General features: G+C 41.7%; 1 protein-coding gene across 7 annotated transcripts in view; it reads right to left on the bottom strand.

Moving 5' to 3' along the window:
- Foxp1 (forkhead box P1) overlaps nucleotides 1-18,307 on the bottom strand; it is a 340,880-nt gene that overhangs the window by 68,373 nt on the left and 254,200 nt on the right. For all 7 annotated transcript variants that reach the window (XM_013010482.1, XM_013010488.1, XM_013010485.1 and 4 more), the window contains one exon: nucleotides 15,175-15,379. In XM_013010482.1, coding sequence (XP_012865936.1) covers nucleotides 15,175-15,379 — 205 coding nt within the window. The remainder of the gene's footprint in view (nucleotides 1-15,174; nucleotides 15,380-18,307) is intronic.

The raw sequence follows: 18,307 nt of genomic DNA, 5'->3' as shown, positions 1-18,307 counted from the left end.
ACAAAAGTCTCATTTCAGCCAAAAAAGAAAGAAAGAAAAAGAGAGAGAGAAAGAGAGAGAGGAAGGAATGAAGGAAGGAAGGAAGGAAGGAGAGAAGGAAGGAAGGAAGGAAGGAAAAGAAAAGAAAGAAAGCTAGAAAGAAGAAAGAATGAACGAACATGGGTGTAATGGTACATGCTGGTCAACCCAGTTATGGCAGAAAGCAAAAATAGGAGGATCAAAGTCCAGGCTGCCCTGGGGGAAAAATTGAGATACTATCTTAAAAATAATCAGGCCAAGCTGGGCACTGGTGGCTGTAATCCTGGCTATTCAGGAGGCTGAGATCTGAGAATCATGGTTCAGAGCCAGCCAGGGCAGAAAAGCACATGAGGCTTTTATCTCCAATTAATCACACACAAAAAAAGCCAGAAGTGGTGCTGTGGCTCAAGGGGTAAAGTGCTAGCCTTGAGCAAAAGGAGCTCAGGAACTGTCCCCAGGCCCACAGTTCAAGCTCCAGGATCGGTTTTTAAAACTTCAGGCAAATAAAAGGCCACAGTTGTGGATCAAATAGTAAAGCACCTGCTAAATAAGTATAATGTTGCAAGTTCAAACCCTCGTTCTAACAAAAAGAACATTCCAGCATGTGATGTGCTCTCCACAACCCTGGGTACAGAAAGAATGCAAAGTTTGTAGACTGATTTTAATTTCTTTTGCACACGCAAAAAAAATCTAACATATCTCTGCTGATTTCACAGATGTCATTTCAAAGGATGAGATCAGCTTTGTTTAAATTAAAAAGTGACCTGGGTTAAAGAAAATACTACAACAAATCACAAGAGGAGGTGTGATAAATCTCACTACAAAGCTAAAGGTTTTCGCATGACTGCAGTATGGGAAATAGTGACTCCAAGAGACCCAGCTTATGGCTCTGTTAACTTAGTGAATCAACACAGACGCGGCAGTATGTGTCAGAGGATACATTTGTGTGTGCAAGTACTGGTACAAAGGCTTAAACGAGGGCTGTAGCTCATCTTCCTTGCTTATGGCTGGCCCTCTACCACTTGAGCCACACCTCCAGTCCAGCATTTTGCTGGTTAACTGGAGATGGATTCTCGCAGGCGTTTCTCTTGGGGTTGGCTTCAAACTGTGATCCTCAGATCTCAGTCTCTTGAGTAATGAGGGTAACTGGTAAGAGCCACTGGTTCAGAAGACACACTGGTAACAACTTCCATGGGGAAGGAGAATCTTTGGCTCATCCTGGGGATATATCCTGGGGACAGAGGCAATGTGAAAGGCTGCTCAGTGCTCTCAAGACAAGCACTTGCCCCTGAATATATGGTGGAATCTCACATATGGGCCATCTGCATGACCCGTGACCAGCTGGTTTTCCAATAGTTAAAACCCCATTCTGGGCTCCATAATACACAGTACATTTGGGCAGTGTAATCACCAGCCCTATCTCAGATAGGCCCTGCTTCCCTTCCCAGCTACACTGGGCATGCCATCTGGATTCCCAGACGCCAGGAGTACGTGGCACAGCAGAACAATGGAGCCATGGAGAAAATCAGCGCTGTAGAACCCAAGGCTGGTTGGTGGGTTCAGAGCACAATGCAATCACACAGAAAGTACAGGCGGTGACAAGGGCAGAAGGCCTGTGTTTGCAAGGTGACGAGGGAAGGAATAAGCAGAGAAAGGAGGAGGAAGAAGCAGAGGTCCAGCCTTTGTTTCGGACACCAGAAAGGGCCGGTCTGAGTTTGTAAGTAGGAGTTTATCACTGGCAGCGTTAACATTGGGATCTCCCTAAGAAAACAGAAAGCTTTCCAGAGAGTGGTGTGAGCAACTGTGTCAACACAGACACAGGGGCCACTAATCCAAAAGTTATTAACGCCATTAGGCGGGCATTCCCATTATGTGGGATGCAAGTGTTTGCACTGGTGAATCACAGGTCGATGTGGAACCTCGTCCATATGTTAGAGAAACCAACAATACCCAGGAAGCCAGAGTGTAAATAAAGGCTCCCATAATCATTCTTTCTTCATCCCGCCACGGCCCCCAGTACATAAAGCCACACACGATTTCCAAGAGTTCCAGGATTCTGCAGAAGAGCAAGAATCAGGCTCTTGTATGCTAGGAAAGTGAACTGAAGACACAAAGCCACTGGTTCAAAACCATCCTGAGAATCCCTCCCTACTGGGGGTCATTTCTTTTATTCCTCTGTACTCTGAGATGCTTCATTAATGTTCAATAACACAAGTTCTTTTCTACCTTTAATTCACCAAGTTTTATCGAGTACCTACTTTGTGATAACCTCCATCTTGAGTTCCTAAAGCAGAATCTCCATGTCGGGATGCATATAATCCGTAAGTGGGTGACTCAAAGGTTTCTTCGTGTGTGTGTTAATGTCATATTTAAATGTACATATTTCTGCATACATATTTCTCACCCTGTAAGCCTGGAAGGTTTTGAAATGGGTAATAGATTAGAATATGGGCATACATGATTAACAGATAGTAGGGGTGCACTTTTGTACTGATGGGGTGAGTAATCAAGTAGTTTGCAAATCACCCACATTAATTCTGAGGAAGTTCTCATTCTCCGCAAAATCGCCATCCAACTGTCCAGTTTGATGAGAGCCTCATACTGACTTTGCTGCTTTGTCTTCCCTTCCTCTATCAAGTAGTTGGCATTGTACAACACATGTGCTACCAGGTTGGGCACAAGTGCTATAATAAATATATGATCTGAGTCTTAATGTATTGTAGGATTTCAGCTGCTGCTGAGGAATTGGAGGAAGCTGATAGAGAACTGAAACACCACATAATTGAAAATATGTCAATGCACAAAACCAGAGCACCTACAAATCATGGAAAGGCCAGCAATGGGAGTTTCGAATGGACGGAAGTTTGGAGGATTCTGCTCTATGAAATGAGAAGGGATTTCCTAAGGAATCAGAGTCTGAATTACTTCTATGTCCCTTAGAACTTGAGAAGATGACAAAAGCCAGAGTCGCCGTGTAAGGACATGCAGTGGGTTGTTCCAACATCCTGTAGGGAAAGCCACAGCTTCAGGATGGAGGCTGGTCCTTGAAGGACAGTCTCTGAGAATCTGCTCAAGATGTGCATTCCTGTGCTTTGTGCCATGTCTGCCTCAATCAGGAACGTGAGGGGCAGAGACCAGCAACCTGCACTCTGCCAGTCTGGCAGGTGTTTCTTCCCAGGAGCTGCTCTCCCTGAGATCCAGGTGTCTGCAGGGAGGGCAGTGGCTACCCAGGAGCACAGACAGCACAGGAGACCTAGATGTAACAAATACCAAACTCTTCCCAAAGGCTCCTGATCATAACTCATTTATTAGTTCACTTTCTTCTGATCATGAAACCATGGAGTCTTCTGCAGTGAAATTTAGCATGCCAGGTTTATTTTCCTGGGTGACAGGGATGTGGTATTAGGGCAAGAGAGAGAAACTTTTTTCTTAGTGGAATGTGCTGTGTGATAAGCTCATTAGGCATATACTGGGGGGAAATACCAACACTGAGCACTCCACTAGTGCGCATTTTATTTTAACAGATTTTACACGGTACCACATTTACTTGGGCACTTCAGTCACTCAAGTGTCTGTTCCCAGGTTCGACTCTTCAGTTAGGCTGAGATCTCATTGAGACAAAGAACTATGTTATCACTAATCCCGAGAAATGATAGTATACAGTAAGTGTCCAATAAACATGGTTTGAACTTATTTCATGACAATTAAAGAATCCTTACTGTGGGCTAACAACCAACACATACATTAGCTCATTTACCCTTGTAGGTTAGCTTATGAGGCCAGGCCTAAGATCATACCCATTTCAGATAGAATCAGAGGCAGGATGAGATTAAGTGATGGTTGTCCTGCATTCTGAGGGCTAGCTTTGGAGTTCGTATACACTAGTAACCCTACTGAGCAAGGTTCTGAGCCACGATGCAATAACTGGTTCTACTTTTACCTCTGCCTCCTGGCCTTGGCCTCTGCTCTTAGCCAGGAGAAAGATCCTTGACCTTTCCACATCAACTTAGCTCCTTTTCTAACTATCCCCTGACCCCCAAATTTAACTCTCTTTTTGTTATGCAGTGTGTGTTTGCTCTACTTTTCTCTTCCAGCCCAGTCAGTGCCAGGCAGAGATTTGGTAGAGCTCACAGCTGTAATACCCAGAGCCTAGGACACTTGGCACGGGCGAAGTATTTGGCAGGCCTCAGTGAACAGACACATGTTATTACTGTCCCCTGACTTCTGTCCCACTTCGGAACACATTTTCTGTTGAACTGGGGATAACTTCCCATTTATCCTTGTTAAGTGTCTTTTTTTATTTCGGTCTCTACCATCCTCTAATTTATTCAAACGCCACTGGATTATTCCAGCTCTTGGTGTCAATTTTTTTCTAATTAAAGTAAACTGCCATTTATTTCTCACACTGATCTTTAACACGAGACATCTTGTTCTTGTCGTAAATATGACTCATACGGAGAAATGTGAGTAGAATATAGGGGCTCGTTGGGAGGAGAATGTAGCCACCAATATTTCAGATGAAGAGAAAGAGATAATACCATAGATGCAGATCTAGCTCCTAGGCCTATGGTAATAATGTCAGTGGAGTATCACCTTCTGGGTATAGAAAGAGTTGGTCTTCCACCTGATAACTACAAAGACCCCTTTGAAAGCACGTACCACACATCATTTTCCCCAATACTTTAGCTCTTTCCCTCCTTCTACCATCCGAGAGCCTCAAACTCTTTTAACATTCAGTCAAGATGTAAAATACATGCTCCACAAAAGAGCCTTCAAAGATAGACCTCAAAGTACTTTGTAAAAAGAAAAAAAAAAGTAGGAAACAAAAGAAAGAAGAAAGAGATCAGCCTGGCATCAGATGGCATGCTTCCCTTGAATTCAGACTATAAAAGGAATGAAATCTGAAGGTCATAAAAGTATGTCCCTTTGTTTAGGGAAGTCTTACAGGTTGTATAAATATCATCGGTTACAGTTGCTATGGGTTCTGTTTGTTTACCAAACAAGAACACAAACAGTTACCCAAAAGCAGAACAACATGTGGGTACAGTATATAAAGAGAAAAGTCTTTGCCTAAGCGCCTTTTAACCCCTCCCTACCTTCCACCTTCCTCACTGGGAAAACTCCCTTTGCAGGAGTTTCTAAGCCTCTAATAGTCCCTTTTTCTATTTTTCTTTGAAGACTTAAAAACCAATAGCAACAAAAACAAAAATGCCCAGCAATCCAACGTGGACAATGGGAGTAGTTTTCACAGGTGAAAGTGAAAAGAACAAAAACTACAGTTTAGGGAAGAATTCTAGCTGAAGTCCAATCCCCAGAATGCTCCCCTTCACTGAGAACACTTCCTACATCACCATTGTACTTGCTCAGCGAAGTCACCATGTGCTTCTAAAAGAAGAGGGAAAGTGAGGAAAGCAGCAATGCTGTTACTGCATTTCTTCCCAGTGGAATCAGACAGTGGGTACACGCCATGCGCTCACATTACAACTCAGATCTACAATAAAACACATGGTGGCACATGGGAGGCACCAGGAGCAGAAGCCGACTCCTCACACTACAATGACCACAGTCCCCACCCGGCCCTACCCAATGTCTTTCTGTGAATGGGACACACTGCCATATGGACAGGGACACTGAACAAGCTGTATAACTCCTGGCAACATGTGCCGGGGGGATTGTCCCATATTAACGCCACCTGGGCTGTGGCAATTGCGCTGTCTGTGCAGTGGAAGCAATGTTATTTTTGAGTATACTCAGAGAGGAAAAATGACAGTGGAGAGAATCCTTTGGCTACCGTATCTGTTGCCCAATTCCCGAAATAGTTTCCCAAAGGAACGGTTATCTTCTGTATTCACAAAGGCAGAAGTGACAAGCTGGAACACATATTAACAATCCCCCTTTGTGAGCCTCCACTATTGTCTTAATGAGGAGAATATACTTTCTAATATACTTAGGCCTTGCCTGATTACAAAAGGGGGTGGAATAAAGAACTTCAGGAATGTAGTACATATGTAACGCCCTCATTTGCATTACCCCAGTGAGTCAGTCAGCTGAGTGGGAGCTTCCTTGCAAAGACCTACAGAGCCAGGCTATGGGGAAGTCCAAAGCGAAGGGAGAAAAGGAAAAGGAAAAAAAAACAACAGAACAGCAGTGCGAAGAAAAGAATCTTTGCAAATCTTGGAAAAACAGTAATAGAACTTCCCTTTAGGTCCCTGGCATTGGTCCCTTCTTAGCTGGCCTCATTAACTGGCTTAAGAAATAGGATATTTAGTTGTCCCTGATAGCTGAATCAAATGACACTTGTTTTCTCTAAGCCACACAGCATTCTAGAAGCAACTCCTGGCTTCCCTCTCTACTTCTGGATGGCTGGCTCTACTATCTACCCGAAAGACATCTGGATTCACTCCATGCAAGAAGCAAAAGTGAGCATGTCTACAAAAGCCTTTTATGAGTGAAAGGGTAAAACTTGGCATAGGGGGCAAAGTCCAGGGTTCCCTAAAGGCTGGCTGGTACTCTGTTCTCAGCATTCACTTTCCCTCAATCTCAGAATGTTAGAGTATTTGGAAGGATGGGGGCACAGGTCTTTCTACCCAAATGCAAGCCCTGCCAAATAGGGAGATGCCAGCCAAGGGCTTGTGTTGGGTTGGGAAAAAAAATCCTCTATCAGTAGCAAGAGCACATCAAAGAAAAGAATGTGGACAGTATCAAACCAGCTAAGGGGCTCCAATGTGGCCTGGGATGGAAAAATCTGGTACAGTGTACCCAGAACAGTCTTATAGCAGAGATTCCCATTGTAATACTGCCAAAGGAAATGAATGAAAAACCAAATATAAGAAGAGAAACTTATAAAATGAACATGACTCTTTAGATCAATGATGTCATTTTATTGGGAGGCATTTATCATTTAAGCACAATAAATAGGAAAAGATTTATAGAGTCTAATGATGCTGTGTTATGGTAAAAGGCACTTTATTGAGGTAAGATACAACATCTGTTAGACAATAATAGCTGAGGTGTGTGTTTTTTTTTTAATCACTTCACAAAGTGAACAGTCAAGAAAACCCATAAACCTTTCCCTTGTGGCATGCCAACATTTTAAAGATTTTTCTCTCCTTGTCCTCTCGGCAGGAGTGAATGACAGGAGGTGACAAGGCATTGTGTCACGCTGTCCTGAAAGAACTTTTGCTCTTCCTTCTACCACCCAGGGGCAACTGGCTTTCAGCACTGGGGCAAATACATCACAGCTCTTGAGAAGTTGAAGACTGCCAAACATCCAGTTTATGCTTAGGGAACAAAATGTTGATTAGCCTCCAGGGTGCTTTTGTGTGACATGAGCAAGAACATATTTTTTTTTTTGGTCATAAAAAGGTTGCTTTTCATGTAGACAGACCTAGGGCTGGTGATGCCCTAGAGTGAAATCACCCCTGCCACTGTACTTTAGGTCTCTGCAGTTGGGGCTATGGCAGCTTCTCTCCCCTGTATCCCCTACACCTGACAAGACCTGCTCAACCACGGTGGTTTCAATCCTGATTTCTCCCCCTTCTAACTTCTCCCCTTGCAAAAAGATGAGGCTGTAGGAAGGAAGAGGACTAACATCAAAGAGCTTTGGGGGATTCTTCCAAATTACGGCAGAACAGATAGGTTTGGTCCAAGGTTTCAGCCATTGGTGGTTTATGGTCTCAACCTGCAAAACTTGACCCAAAGGTGATTCTAATGAAAGGCATGAGTTGGGCTGCTCTAATGAGCGGCCTACCTGAGAGCCAAGTATTGGAGAATTAGGGAAACCGTGAGTCTAGTCCCTGTACGATCACCGACTACCAGTGGGACTCCTGCATGTTGTAAAAAACAATTTTGGGTCCCAGGTGCACCATGTGTATAAATGTTACTGGGCACACCCCCATCCTGTCAGTGTGGGGTATAGGGTCACCAGAACTCTGAATTCCTAACAAGCTTCATATCACGGCAAAGCTTTTGCGTATGGCAAGTACGATGTCCCTCACCTCCCTAGAACAACCAAGGTCAAGTCTTAATGAGGGAAGCCCTGGGAATATTTTTGTATTTAATGAAGCACCAAGGCAAGCAAACAAACAAACCAACAACACCACATTAGATTATCACTGGGGAATCTGATAAACTGAAGGTAAGCAAAATTTTTTCCAAAGTAACCAGAGAATAAATGGGGTTTGTTTGTTTATGGGCTACCTGGCTTTCACTGAAACTACTCTGCAAGAACAGCCATGGTAGTGTGGAGATATACATAGCCAACATGTAAATGATGAGCATGAATATGTCACACTAAAACTTCATTTACAACAAAACAAACAAGCAAAGAAAAACAACCAGCAGCTGGCTAAATTTGGATGATCACTCAAAATTGGCCAGTGTACCTTACAGATCATTCACATACCTCAACAGACATTTGAAAGGATATAGTTGGAACAATATTGAAGATAATCTGAGATAATTTGACCACATTTTCCAAAAGACTCTAATGGAAAGAAAGAATTAGGAAATATGTTTTCTCTCAGTGCTCTAAAGAAAAAAAAAAAACACCAAAAACCAAATTCCTACCTGATTTCCAAAACACAAACTAACAAAACTCTTGAAATGAGAACAAACTTATTCAGAGGAATGGGAAATAGAATTTACTGCTTAAAATTTTGGCTCATCAGTCCCTAAATGTCAGTGTGAAAGCATGAAAATGTGAAAGGCTTGTGTGTCTGGAAGGGTTCTGAAAACAAACTTCTTGATTTTTAGTAATTAATCCCAAAGCACTACTATTTATCCACCAATACAGAATTCAGTTTCAGAAAAGATGAAAGAAAATCAACATACCAGGCATGTGTGTACTTCAAAGTCCTTGCCTTTCAAAATTATCAAGGACCATAAACACAAATGTTATTGTAATACAGACAAATATATGGCAATATGTCAAGAGGGTGGAAATCAGAAACAGAGATTGCCTATTAAATGAAATTGTCCAAAAGTACACTAGCCAAGCAAAAAGCTGCAGGGGCTACTTAGAGGCAGCTGCCAAATATGGAATGAAGTAGAATGCACTCTTTGGCTGAGCCAAAGAGTGGAAATGAAAAGGGAAGGCAGATATCACCACGGACCGAAGGCAGGTTAGACTCATAGCCAACACGGCCTTGAGTAGGTCACCTGGTTCTGAGGATGGTCTGATGGGTGGGGAGAAAGCCAAGGCCACACAACCATCATTTCTGCAGGGTCTAAAGACACTTCTTCCACCAAATGCTTAAGGAAGCTTTAGGGGGATAAAAATACTTAGAAGACCTATGCACTGGAGAAATGCTCTCAAGTGAGAAAATATCTACGATTCCTGCAGGCAAGCACTGCAGTTCTTGATTACTCGCTGCTCATACCAAACGTTACTTATATTTTGGAGATGTCCCCACTTCATAAAAGGACTATAATACCATAAAAAGCAGAAGCTCTGGTACTTTCTCCATTAGACGCTGTACTTTGCACTAAGTAGGTTGTCAAATAAATGTCTTATTGAAATTAATTTAAATTAGATAATTTTTATTTTAGGGTCACTGACTTGAGCATACTTTTAACACAATTATGTACTCATCTCTATCCTGCAGAGAAACACCAAACCCTATTTTTTTTTTTTGGAGGAGGGGGGTAGGGAGTCAGTCATGGGGCTTGAACTCTGGGCCTAGGCGCTGTCCTTGAGCTCTTCAGCTCAAGGTGAGCGCTCTACTACTTGAGCCACAGCACCACTTCTGGTTTTCTGGTGGTTCGTTGGAGATAAGAATCTCACAGACTTTCCTGTCCAGGTTAGCTTTGAACCTCGATCCTCAGATCTTAGCCTCCTGAGTAGCTAGGATTATAGGCTTCCTAAGCCACAGGTACCCAGCCCAAACCCTATTTTATAAAGTACAAATTAAGAGCTGAAGGTGGATTTCGGATATGCCACTAACCAGTTCTTAAGATCATTGATTAGTCATTTAATTTCTACAGTTCACTGTCCTCATGTGTAAAATGGGTACCATTCTCCCTGCTAGTTCCCACACGGCCCTGTGGATAAAATGAGACATCACTCCACATGCCAGAGGTGAGTGGCACTAGACACAGAGAAGGAACAGAATAAATCTGTTTCCTTTCCCCTTCCCTAGTGTACCCTCATATAATGTGATATTTAGAATTTTAATTCAAGCAATTCCTTAAGTAGTAATTGCTATTTGTATTTACATAGCTGCTTTGATCCAAGAGGCTCAAAGGACTTACTAAATTTAGCATTTTAATAAATGTTTCATTTGCACTCAGTTGATTTCTGTTTACTGACAGCAAAACTTGGAATTTTTCTAAAGGGGAGACCGTCGGTGAAGTTAAAGAACAAGACCATATCTTCACATCTGCAAGCATCCCAATCCCGAAAGTTTTGTCCTGCTATAGAGAAGGTCAAGACTCCCTGGCCCCTCCTCAATACATAAAATGGGAGCCACAGGTTTGCATGCACCTGCTTCTTCCTGTGGCTCCTGCTGGCTTCTGCCCACTGAACTCCATCCCGGCCACGCTTCTCTGAGGTATGACAACAGAGGTATGCTTATTGCATCAATGGATTTATATATAATCAGCACAATAAACATTATTAAACTGTCGGGAGAAAATCAAGGCATGAAGTGTGGTACCAGTACTGAATTCTAATGATGCCTGGGGTCCGGGACTGCACGGGGACGGGTTGTTAACAAGCCTTGATTTGAGCGTTGGCATCCGCCTCACAAATCACACGGACCGCTCCTCCCTCCCAGAACCGTGCTGAATATTGATAAATGCTCTGCCCTGCACAACAGGGAAGTGGGTTTCTATTGGCAATCTTTACCAAAGTGTGTTTTTTCCCTTCCCTACACTCAAGGGTTTACCCTGAATGATTTAATTATAATTTTCCTTGTGTAAGACAAATTAAAGAGGAGAGTAGGAGTGTCGTGCCAAGCACATTATTTATCTCCTTAACAGATTGCAGCTCACCAAACCCCAGAGCTGCTGCTGTGGCTGTGGCTGCTCACAGGAGCTGCAACATGCATGGGGCCGGAGCAGGAGGAGATGGTGGCTAAGGCCGCAGGAACCTGGGCAGGGTGTTAGCTATCCAGCTACTCTGCAACAAACACCAACTCTTCCAGCGCTACCTTCTTCTTCCAGCCTCATTTCCAGAGCGCTCTCAAATCCCTAACATTCTCAAAGCTACTAACCCAGTCTAGAGTTTGGAAGGTTAGACTCTTGGTAGGTGTGTGGGGACTCCTGTTTGCCCAGTTACTGCACTACCACATGGGGAAGAAAAGAGGTGTACAGAGACATCACAGGAGAACATGGGGAGACATGCATTTCACAAAAGCATCTGTAAAGATATCTGTAAAGCAGTGACAAGGTTGTCTTGAGGCCAGTGCCAGCCCCAGGTACAACTGAAGACGCACTTTCTGCACTGACTACTTTTTTTCCCTCCTCTCTTTTTTTATCGTTTTCTATTTAAACCTGGTATTATATATAAGATGTAAAGATTAACCATAATAAGCTAATGGCACATGACACTCTAAGTATGTACCTCTAATCCAAAGCTGGCTAACATTATCGATGTTTTCACAGTCAATTCTATACCACCAAGTAGATGAGTTACTTTTCACTGAAGGTATTCCATTTGTCATCCTAGATGTGTTCAGTTAAAATGTGCTGGTCAGGGTTGCCGGTGGGCATGAATGGTGTAATGCATGCATGAAGTCCTGGGTTTGATACCCAGTGCCAAAGATAAAATAAGATGTCCATCTAAGAACCTACCAGGTAATATAAACTGAGCAAACCAAGAGATAAGTTAATGGCATATAATTCCACCGTTGCTTCCTCCTTGCCTGTTCAATTGAACAACTCAGGCCGTTTTTATATCCAGATTCAGGCTCATAGAAATCTGAATTCTCATCCCATCCACTGTCAAATTTGGGCATGGAGAATAATGAAGATTAAACACGACATTTATTCAGACAAATAAAGACCATTAAAAAAAATCAAACAAATTTAGTCTTTTGGAATTAGACTGTCTCTTAGATCCATTTACTTTCAAATGTGCCTTAAGACCTGAAAAGGGCTATTCTTCTACTGCTCGCCTCCATTTAAGCTATCACCTGACTGCAGACATATAACCTTTTAAGATGAAACTGAGCCCAGTGCATCTAAACAAGAAGAGATTTCTGTATCCCAGGAAATCTGTGCAGGCTCCACAGTGGCTGACAAGATTACAACAAATACCTTAAGTGCATCAGTCGGCATTTTTTAGTGTATGGGCCCCTGTCTGCCTATGGATAAAGATGTGAGTCAATTGCTCCACAGTAAATGGAAGGCACCAACCTCAGGACGTCAACAGCAAGAGCAGCAAACAAGGACACTCTAGAACATTTCCTTTAGAGCAAACTAAGGATTTCTAGTTTGAAAAAATAAGTACTACAGACATTATAAGAGATTCCATAGCAAGAGCTGAGATTGGCTTCCAGACATCCATTTCTACCCCCAAGAGAAGAGGAAGCTGCCTTTCCCCTAATGGCTCCAAACTGAATCTCACTGTCTACCATTCTTCCTCTTCTTCTTCTAATTTTTTGATCAGTTGTGGGACTTGAACTCAGGCCCTGAGCACTGTCCCTGAGCTTTCTTACCCAAACCTAGCATTCTACCACTTTTAAGCCACAATGCCACTTCTGGTTTTCTGATGATTAATTAGAGATAAGAGTCTGATGAACTTTTCTGCCCAGGCTAGCTTTGAATTGTGATCCTCAGATCTCAGCCTTCTGAGGAGCTAGGATTATAGGTGTGAGCCACCAGCGCCCAGCCTTCTTCCTCTTTTTTAATATTTTTAAAATTTTTTGTGTGTGTGTGCCAGTACTGGGCTTGAACTCAGAGCCTGAGCATTGTCCCTTAATGTTTTTGTTTTGTTTTTCCACCAGCACCATTTGTGGCTATCTGCTGATTAACTGGAGATAAGAGTCTCATGCACTTTCTTTCTGGGGCTGGCTGACTTCAATCCTCCTATCCTAGCCTCCTGAGTAGCTAGGATAACAGGTGTGAGCAACTGGCACCAGCCTCACCATTCTATTCTTTAACCTCTTCTAAGCCAGTAACTTGAAAGCAACCCTTAGTTCTTAATTATCTACCACAGATATTCCTACAAACTTTAGAGCTGAGGTTCAAATGTGGGCCAAAACAAAAACATTCTTCTCATCTCTAAGCTTATGCTGAACATGAATCACAGACAGGCACAGATGTGCATAGCTCTGCATGTGTGTAGACACAATCATGTGTCACTTAACATCCTAAGAAATATATCTCAGGAAAGTATCTCAGGATATAGCCTGGGCAATGTAGCACTAGGTAACTTTGCTAGTATGTGACCATCATTGGATGTACTTCCACAAACCTACATCGTACAGCTTACCATAGCTCTAGGCGAAATGGTGTGTGTGTGTGTGTGTGTGTGTGTGTGTGTGTGTGTGAGAGAGAGAGAGAGAGAGAGAGACTTACTCACAGGGCCATGATGAGCAAACAAGCACAAGACTGAATTTAGCACAAGAGAAAAAGCTGCCATCAGGTAACATAGGATGTATGGATGAGGCTGCTGCCATCCTACCATCCTAGCACACCCAACATATTCTATACAGGTAAAAAAGGAAATCTACTCTAAAATAATGATCAAGAGCAGTGGGTACATGAACCAGTCAGTGCTGTTCACTGTCATTACCAAGTATAATACTGTGTTCATAACTGTATATGCTCAAGTTTTATATGACGAAGTCTGGGAGGAAGGCCTGGTGCTATAATGGTACAATGAACACCAGGTCGCTAGGTGATGGGAAATCTTAGACGATCACCACTGTATTGTGATTCACTGTCGACTAAAGGTTCTTTATTTGGAACTTCAGATAATATTTCTGACACGAATATATATATATATATATATATATATAAATATATATATATATATATTTATATATATATATTTATATATATATATATATAAATATATATATATATAATTAAAACAGCAGGCTTAACACTCAATATTTTGAGAAAGACATTAAATTATACTTATGATTGCTTAACTAAAATGCATAACTAAACCTTTTCTTCACTGAATCATTTTCAGTTAAAAACAACAAAAAATATAGAATTTGCTTTTTTTTTTCCTGATAGAAAATGGCATTTGGTATCACATGCTACTTTGAAGGTTTCTTCTCTTCCTACGTCTGCAAGCTCTGCATATGAAATATAGATGAAATATTTTTAAAATAGTCAACAGAAAAAAATTGTTAATTTTAGAAGCGTTATATATTCCACTTTGGATAAGCATTTCAACAGCAGTATTAATAATGTTTCTAGGTGCTAGGATATAATATGAATGAACAGCTTTATTTTCTTAGAACTCCATGCTAACATGATATATTCCGGATCTCTAAAACAACCCTAGCTTCAGCTAACATTCATTTGAATCTTGAGGCCTTTAAGAACGTATCTCCACCTCCAAACAGGAATACAGCAATATGGATGATGTTCATATATTTCAATCACAAGGAAATATGCTGTAGGTGCACGTGAATGATCACATACCACGCCCTTCCATCCCTCCATCCTCCCCCTTTCAGCTCCCACCCCCATATCTATCCTAAAAAGGCCACATGGTTTGGTGATAGACCATGAAAAAGATGGCTTCCTGCCTTCAAGAGGGACAGTGTAGACTATCAGAAGTTTATGCTTTTCCAAACCATGGTTCAAAATTGCCCGCAGCAGATATTACTCTTCCCTGAAGGTGTTTACAACCAAGGAATTCGGCTTGTATGGTGAGAGCATTTGGCAGAAAGAATCGGCCTGGAAGTCTTGAAATCCAATCCCTCCAATGAGAAATTCCAAGGCTTCTGCCTGTACTTCTACACTGAGAATACATCTGCAAAAGTGCTAATTCCATGTTGAAAAGGTGAAAATAATTAGATGCTTCACACCCAAACCCTACTGAATACATCCTTCATGTGTATATAATTATATGCACATTCAAGTCACACGAGAACTCAATTAAGGACCACGGAGATATGGCAGGGCTAGGCCACATCTGCCATGGGCCACGTGGCCCTCCCTGGGTAAAAATGGACGATGGCTCATTCCTACCTTTCCCTTTTGGGAGTGTGGACCGAGAGCTGTCCATTGGTAGAGGCATGGGGGTTCATGATTAAGGAGGTCTTGGAAGGTGCAGAGGAAGAGACGCATGTCGTGGTCAGATCCAAACTGCTGTGATTGTTGCCCGTGGTTTCTTCTGCCGAGTGAGCACTTGTCACTTCTTTCCAGAGCTGCTGCAGTTCTGTTGGAATCATGCCTGAAACAAACAAATTGGATAATTAAATCAATTAACAGCTAATTCCGTCCTCTTCAAACAGTAATTAAATCAAAGAGTCAGTAAACAAAGCCTAGTGTTAGGGGGCTTTTTGGTGTATGTAGGTTGGTTTTTCTTTTTTTTTTTTTCCCTCCCCCTTCCCCTCCCAACTGAGGCAAATACAGTAGCAATAAACCTCTCTCACAGAGCAGCCCAGCTGAAAGGCTCTCAGCCCACATGACAGACACCCAGAGAAAGGATTCAAACACTGGTATTTTGTAACAACAGTCTGCCTCCATCCATCCAAAATGTGGTTTCTCAATTTTAGGAAAAACGTAGAGACACACTACCATATTTTTAGACACCCAGAAGGGCTTGAGATAAATTTGTTCGACTATATCCTTATGACAACATGAGCTACAAAATGAATAATTTTTTGTGCTTAAGTCTTAAATGATGACAAATAGCTTTGTTATTAAATATAGTTTTTATTAATCACTTTTAGACATAAATTATGAATTCATATCGCCTTCCTGAAATGCTTCTCAACTTTTAACAGTCAAATTGATTATACTATGATTATTTCATTAACACACCTATCTTCCTCATTAATTTTGGCTTCTAGTACCACATGCTTAATTGATGGATGTGTCTACTGGAAAACTGTGTAACTTTTTTATACAAGTAACACTATTATTACTGTCATTTCTTAGATCAGAGCTAATGAACCATTACGGAATAAAATGAAAACGTAAAATAAGCTTAGAGTAATAGAGTGCTCCTGTTTTTTAAGGGGGGGGGTCACAAATGGACAGGGGTTTTAAGAAGAAAAGTGTCAACCCGTATTTTCCCCAAGAAGAGATACAATCAGGACCATTAATCTCACTGTCATAGAGTACTAAGTCTTTATCCCCACAGAATGACTGCACAGGCCGGGCTTCTACATCCAACTTCAGTGCATACCCTAGTGCATGCATGCACACAGAAGACACAGGCTCTGAAATTCACCTAACGCCACCAACCAACAGAAGCAGCTTCCTTTGAAAGAGCACCGAGAAGAAATCCTATACCCGGCACCCATCCTAAGGTGACTCCACATTAGAACTGGTGTCTCTGGATTGTAGTTCGTTGTTTCAATCAAGGGTAACACAGCTATTAGAAAAAGGGGGCCATTTTCTGGGTTATAAGGACAGCAGCTGAAACAGGCATGTTTCTTACCACACCAAAAGGTATTGAATTAAAGAAGAAGGCTGTGTGCATTATATTCATTTGAAACACATAATAAAAAAAATGCCAAGGTCTAAATTTAATTTATTTTTGCCATTTAGAATACAATGGATAGATAATCATCTCAACGTGATCAGCCAAACATCTTTACTTTGCTAAACTGTTAAAGATTTTAATTATGCTAGCATTGGAGAGCAGTGGTCTAATGAGGCGACGGACTCCAGAGAATCCCAGTGGTTAAGAACTGTGAAATGAGTCTGATAGGATTTTTTTATATTCACCGTGGATCGTTTGCATATCAAAGAGGAGTAAATTATTGCACAGTAGACCAATAACCTTCCCCGCCTTTCTGAGAGGAGCATTAACAAAAACAGTTGGTCTCTCCTAAGGGTTCTCGTCTCCAGGAAAAATGTTCCTATGCTCAAGTATTTGCAATTAATATATAGTATAAAGATGCCTCCAAATGATGCATTAAGTGGTAAAATACCCTTAACATGCATCCTCCAACAGCTAACTCAGTTTTCTTCTCCCTTCATAAAAAAAAAAAAATCAAATGCCAATTATATTTTGATGGATTTTGTCCCAAATGAGCATTTAGTTATTAGGCATATTCAATTATTACTTGTCCCCTGAAATTAAACCTCAGAGGCAGATTAAACAAAAGGAAAGGTCACCACACAATCCCATGTCCAGTTTTGCTGCATCTGGGCTATTATTTTCAATCACCTTTCCAAGTGACAGGTGGGCAGTGCTGCAGCTAGCAGGCGTACCTCTGTGCTCCACACACCGACAATTACCTGTGACTACGCCGACCCTCAGGCCACTATTGACTCAATAGAAACAACCCTGCATAGCCTTGTCTGCTGATGACAGCATCTTGATAGAAAAAGCACACAAGTCAACACCTATTTTTATTTTCTAGCACGTCAACACGTGAAAAGAACAAATCTCCAATTTTTCAACTCCAACTAATTGATTCGTGGGTCAGTTGCCCGAGAAAGAAAAAAAAATGTGGTTCTAACAAGTACGTTAACACCTTCCTTCACAGCAAAAGTAGCACTTTGAAGATGCTTCAAAAGTACACTGTTTATGTACAAATCAAGACAAACGTGTAACACAGTAGCACTTGTTACACCCAAAACATTAGCGTGACTTCTTGTCACTCCTCATTCCAACAGGATGACACACTGGTGGTGTGCTGGTACGCACACGTCTCAGCACACGACCAAGTGGTACATCTTTGTTCAACCTTCTAGTGGCAGTTGTACACAAGAATATTCTCATCAGCTTTAACAAAGAGCAGTCAAATTGCTCTCCTCCTCTCCTCGTTCATGATGGTCAGTAGTGAGCTTAGTGAACAGTACCCATCAAAGACCTCTGCTACTTGACAGCCAAGATCTAAGGGTAGAATTAAGACTAATAAAAGAGAAGCTAATTACCCATCTGAATTATCTGGATATCCAATCTCCAGAAAGCACCCATTTCTTTGCAAGGGGAAAGAGTAACAACTTAGACAAATCCATGAACAAGCACATAACCAAGCGTGCAATTTTCTTCTACTTAAAGAGTTTACATTTTTAAACCTGAAAAGGTTGACATGATAGTAACAGAATATTTCTATATAAAATTACTGGTGCTGGGGAGGACCAGAGGATGAAAATGGATATGGTAATTATGCAAAAGAGAAGAGAACCCTGTAATAAT

This window comes from Dipodomys ordii, unplaced genomic scaffold (genome assembly GCF_000151885.1).
Source record: "Dipodomys ordii isolate 6190 unplaced genomic scaffold, Dord_2.0 Scaffold12, whole genome shotgun sequence".
In the NCBI taxonomy this organism is placed as follows: Eukaryota; Metazoa; Chordata; class Mammalia; order Rodentia; family Heteromyidae; genus Dipodomys; species Dipodomys ordii.
This window is presented reverse-complemented; position numbering and strand designations above follow the sequence as displayed.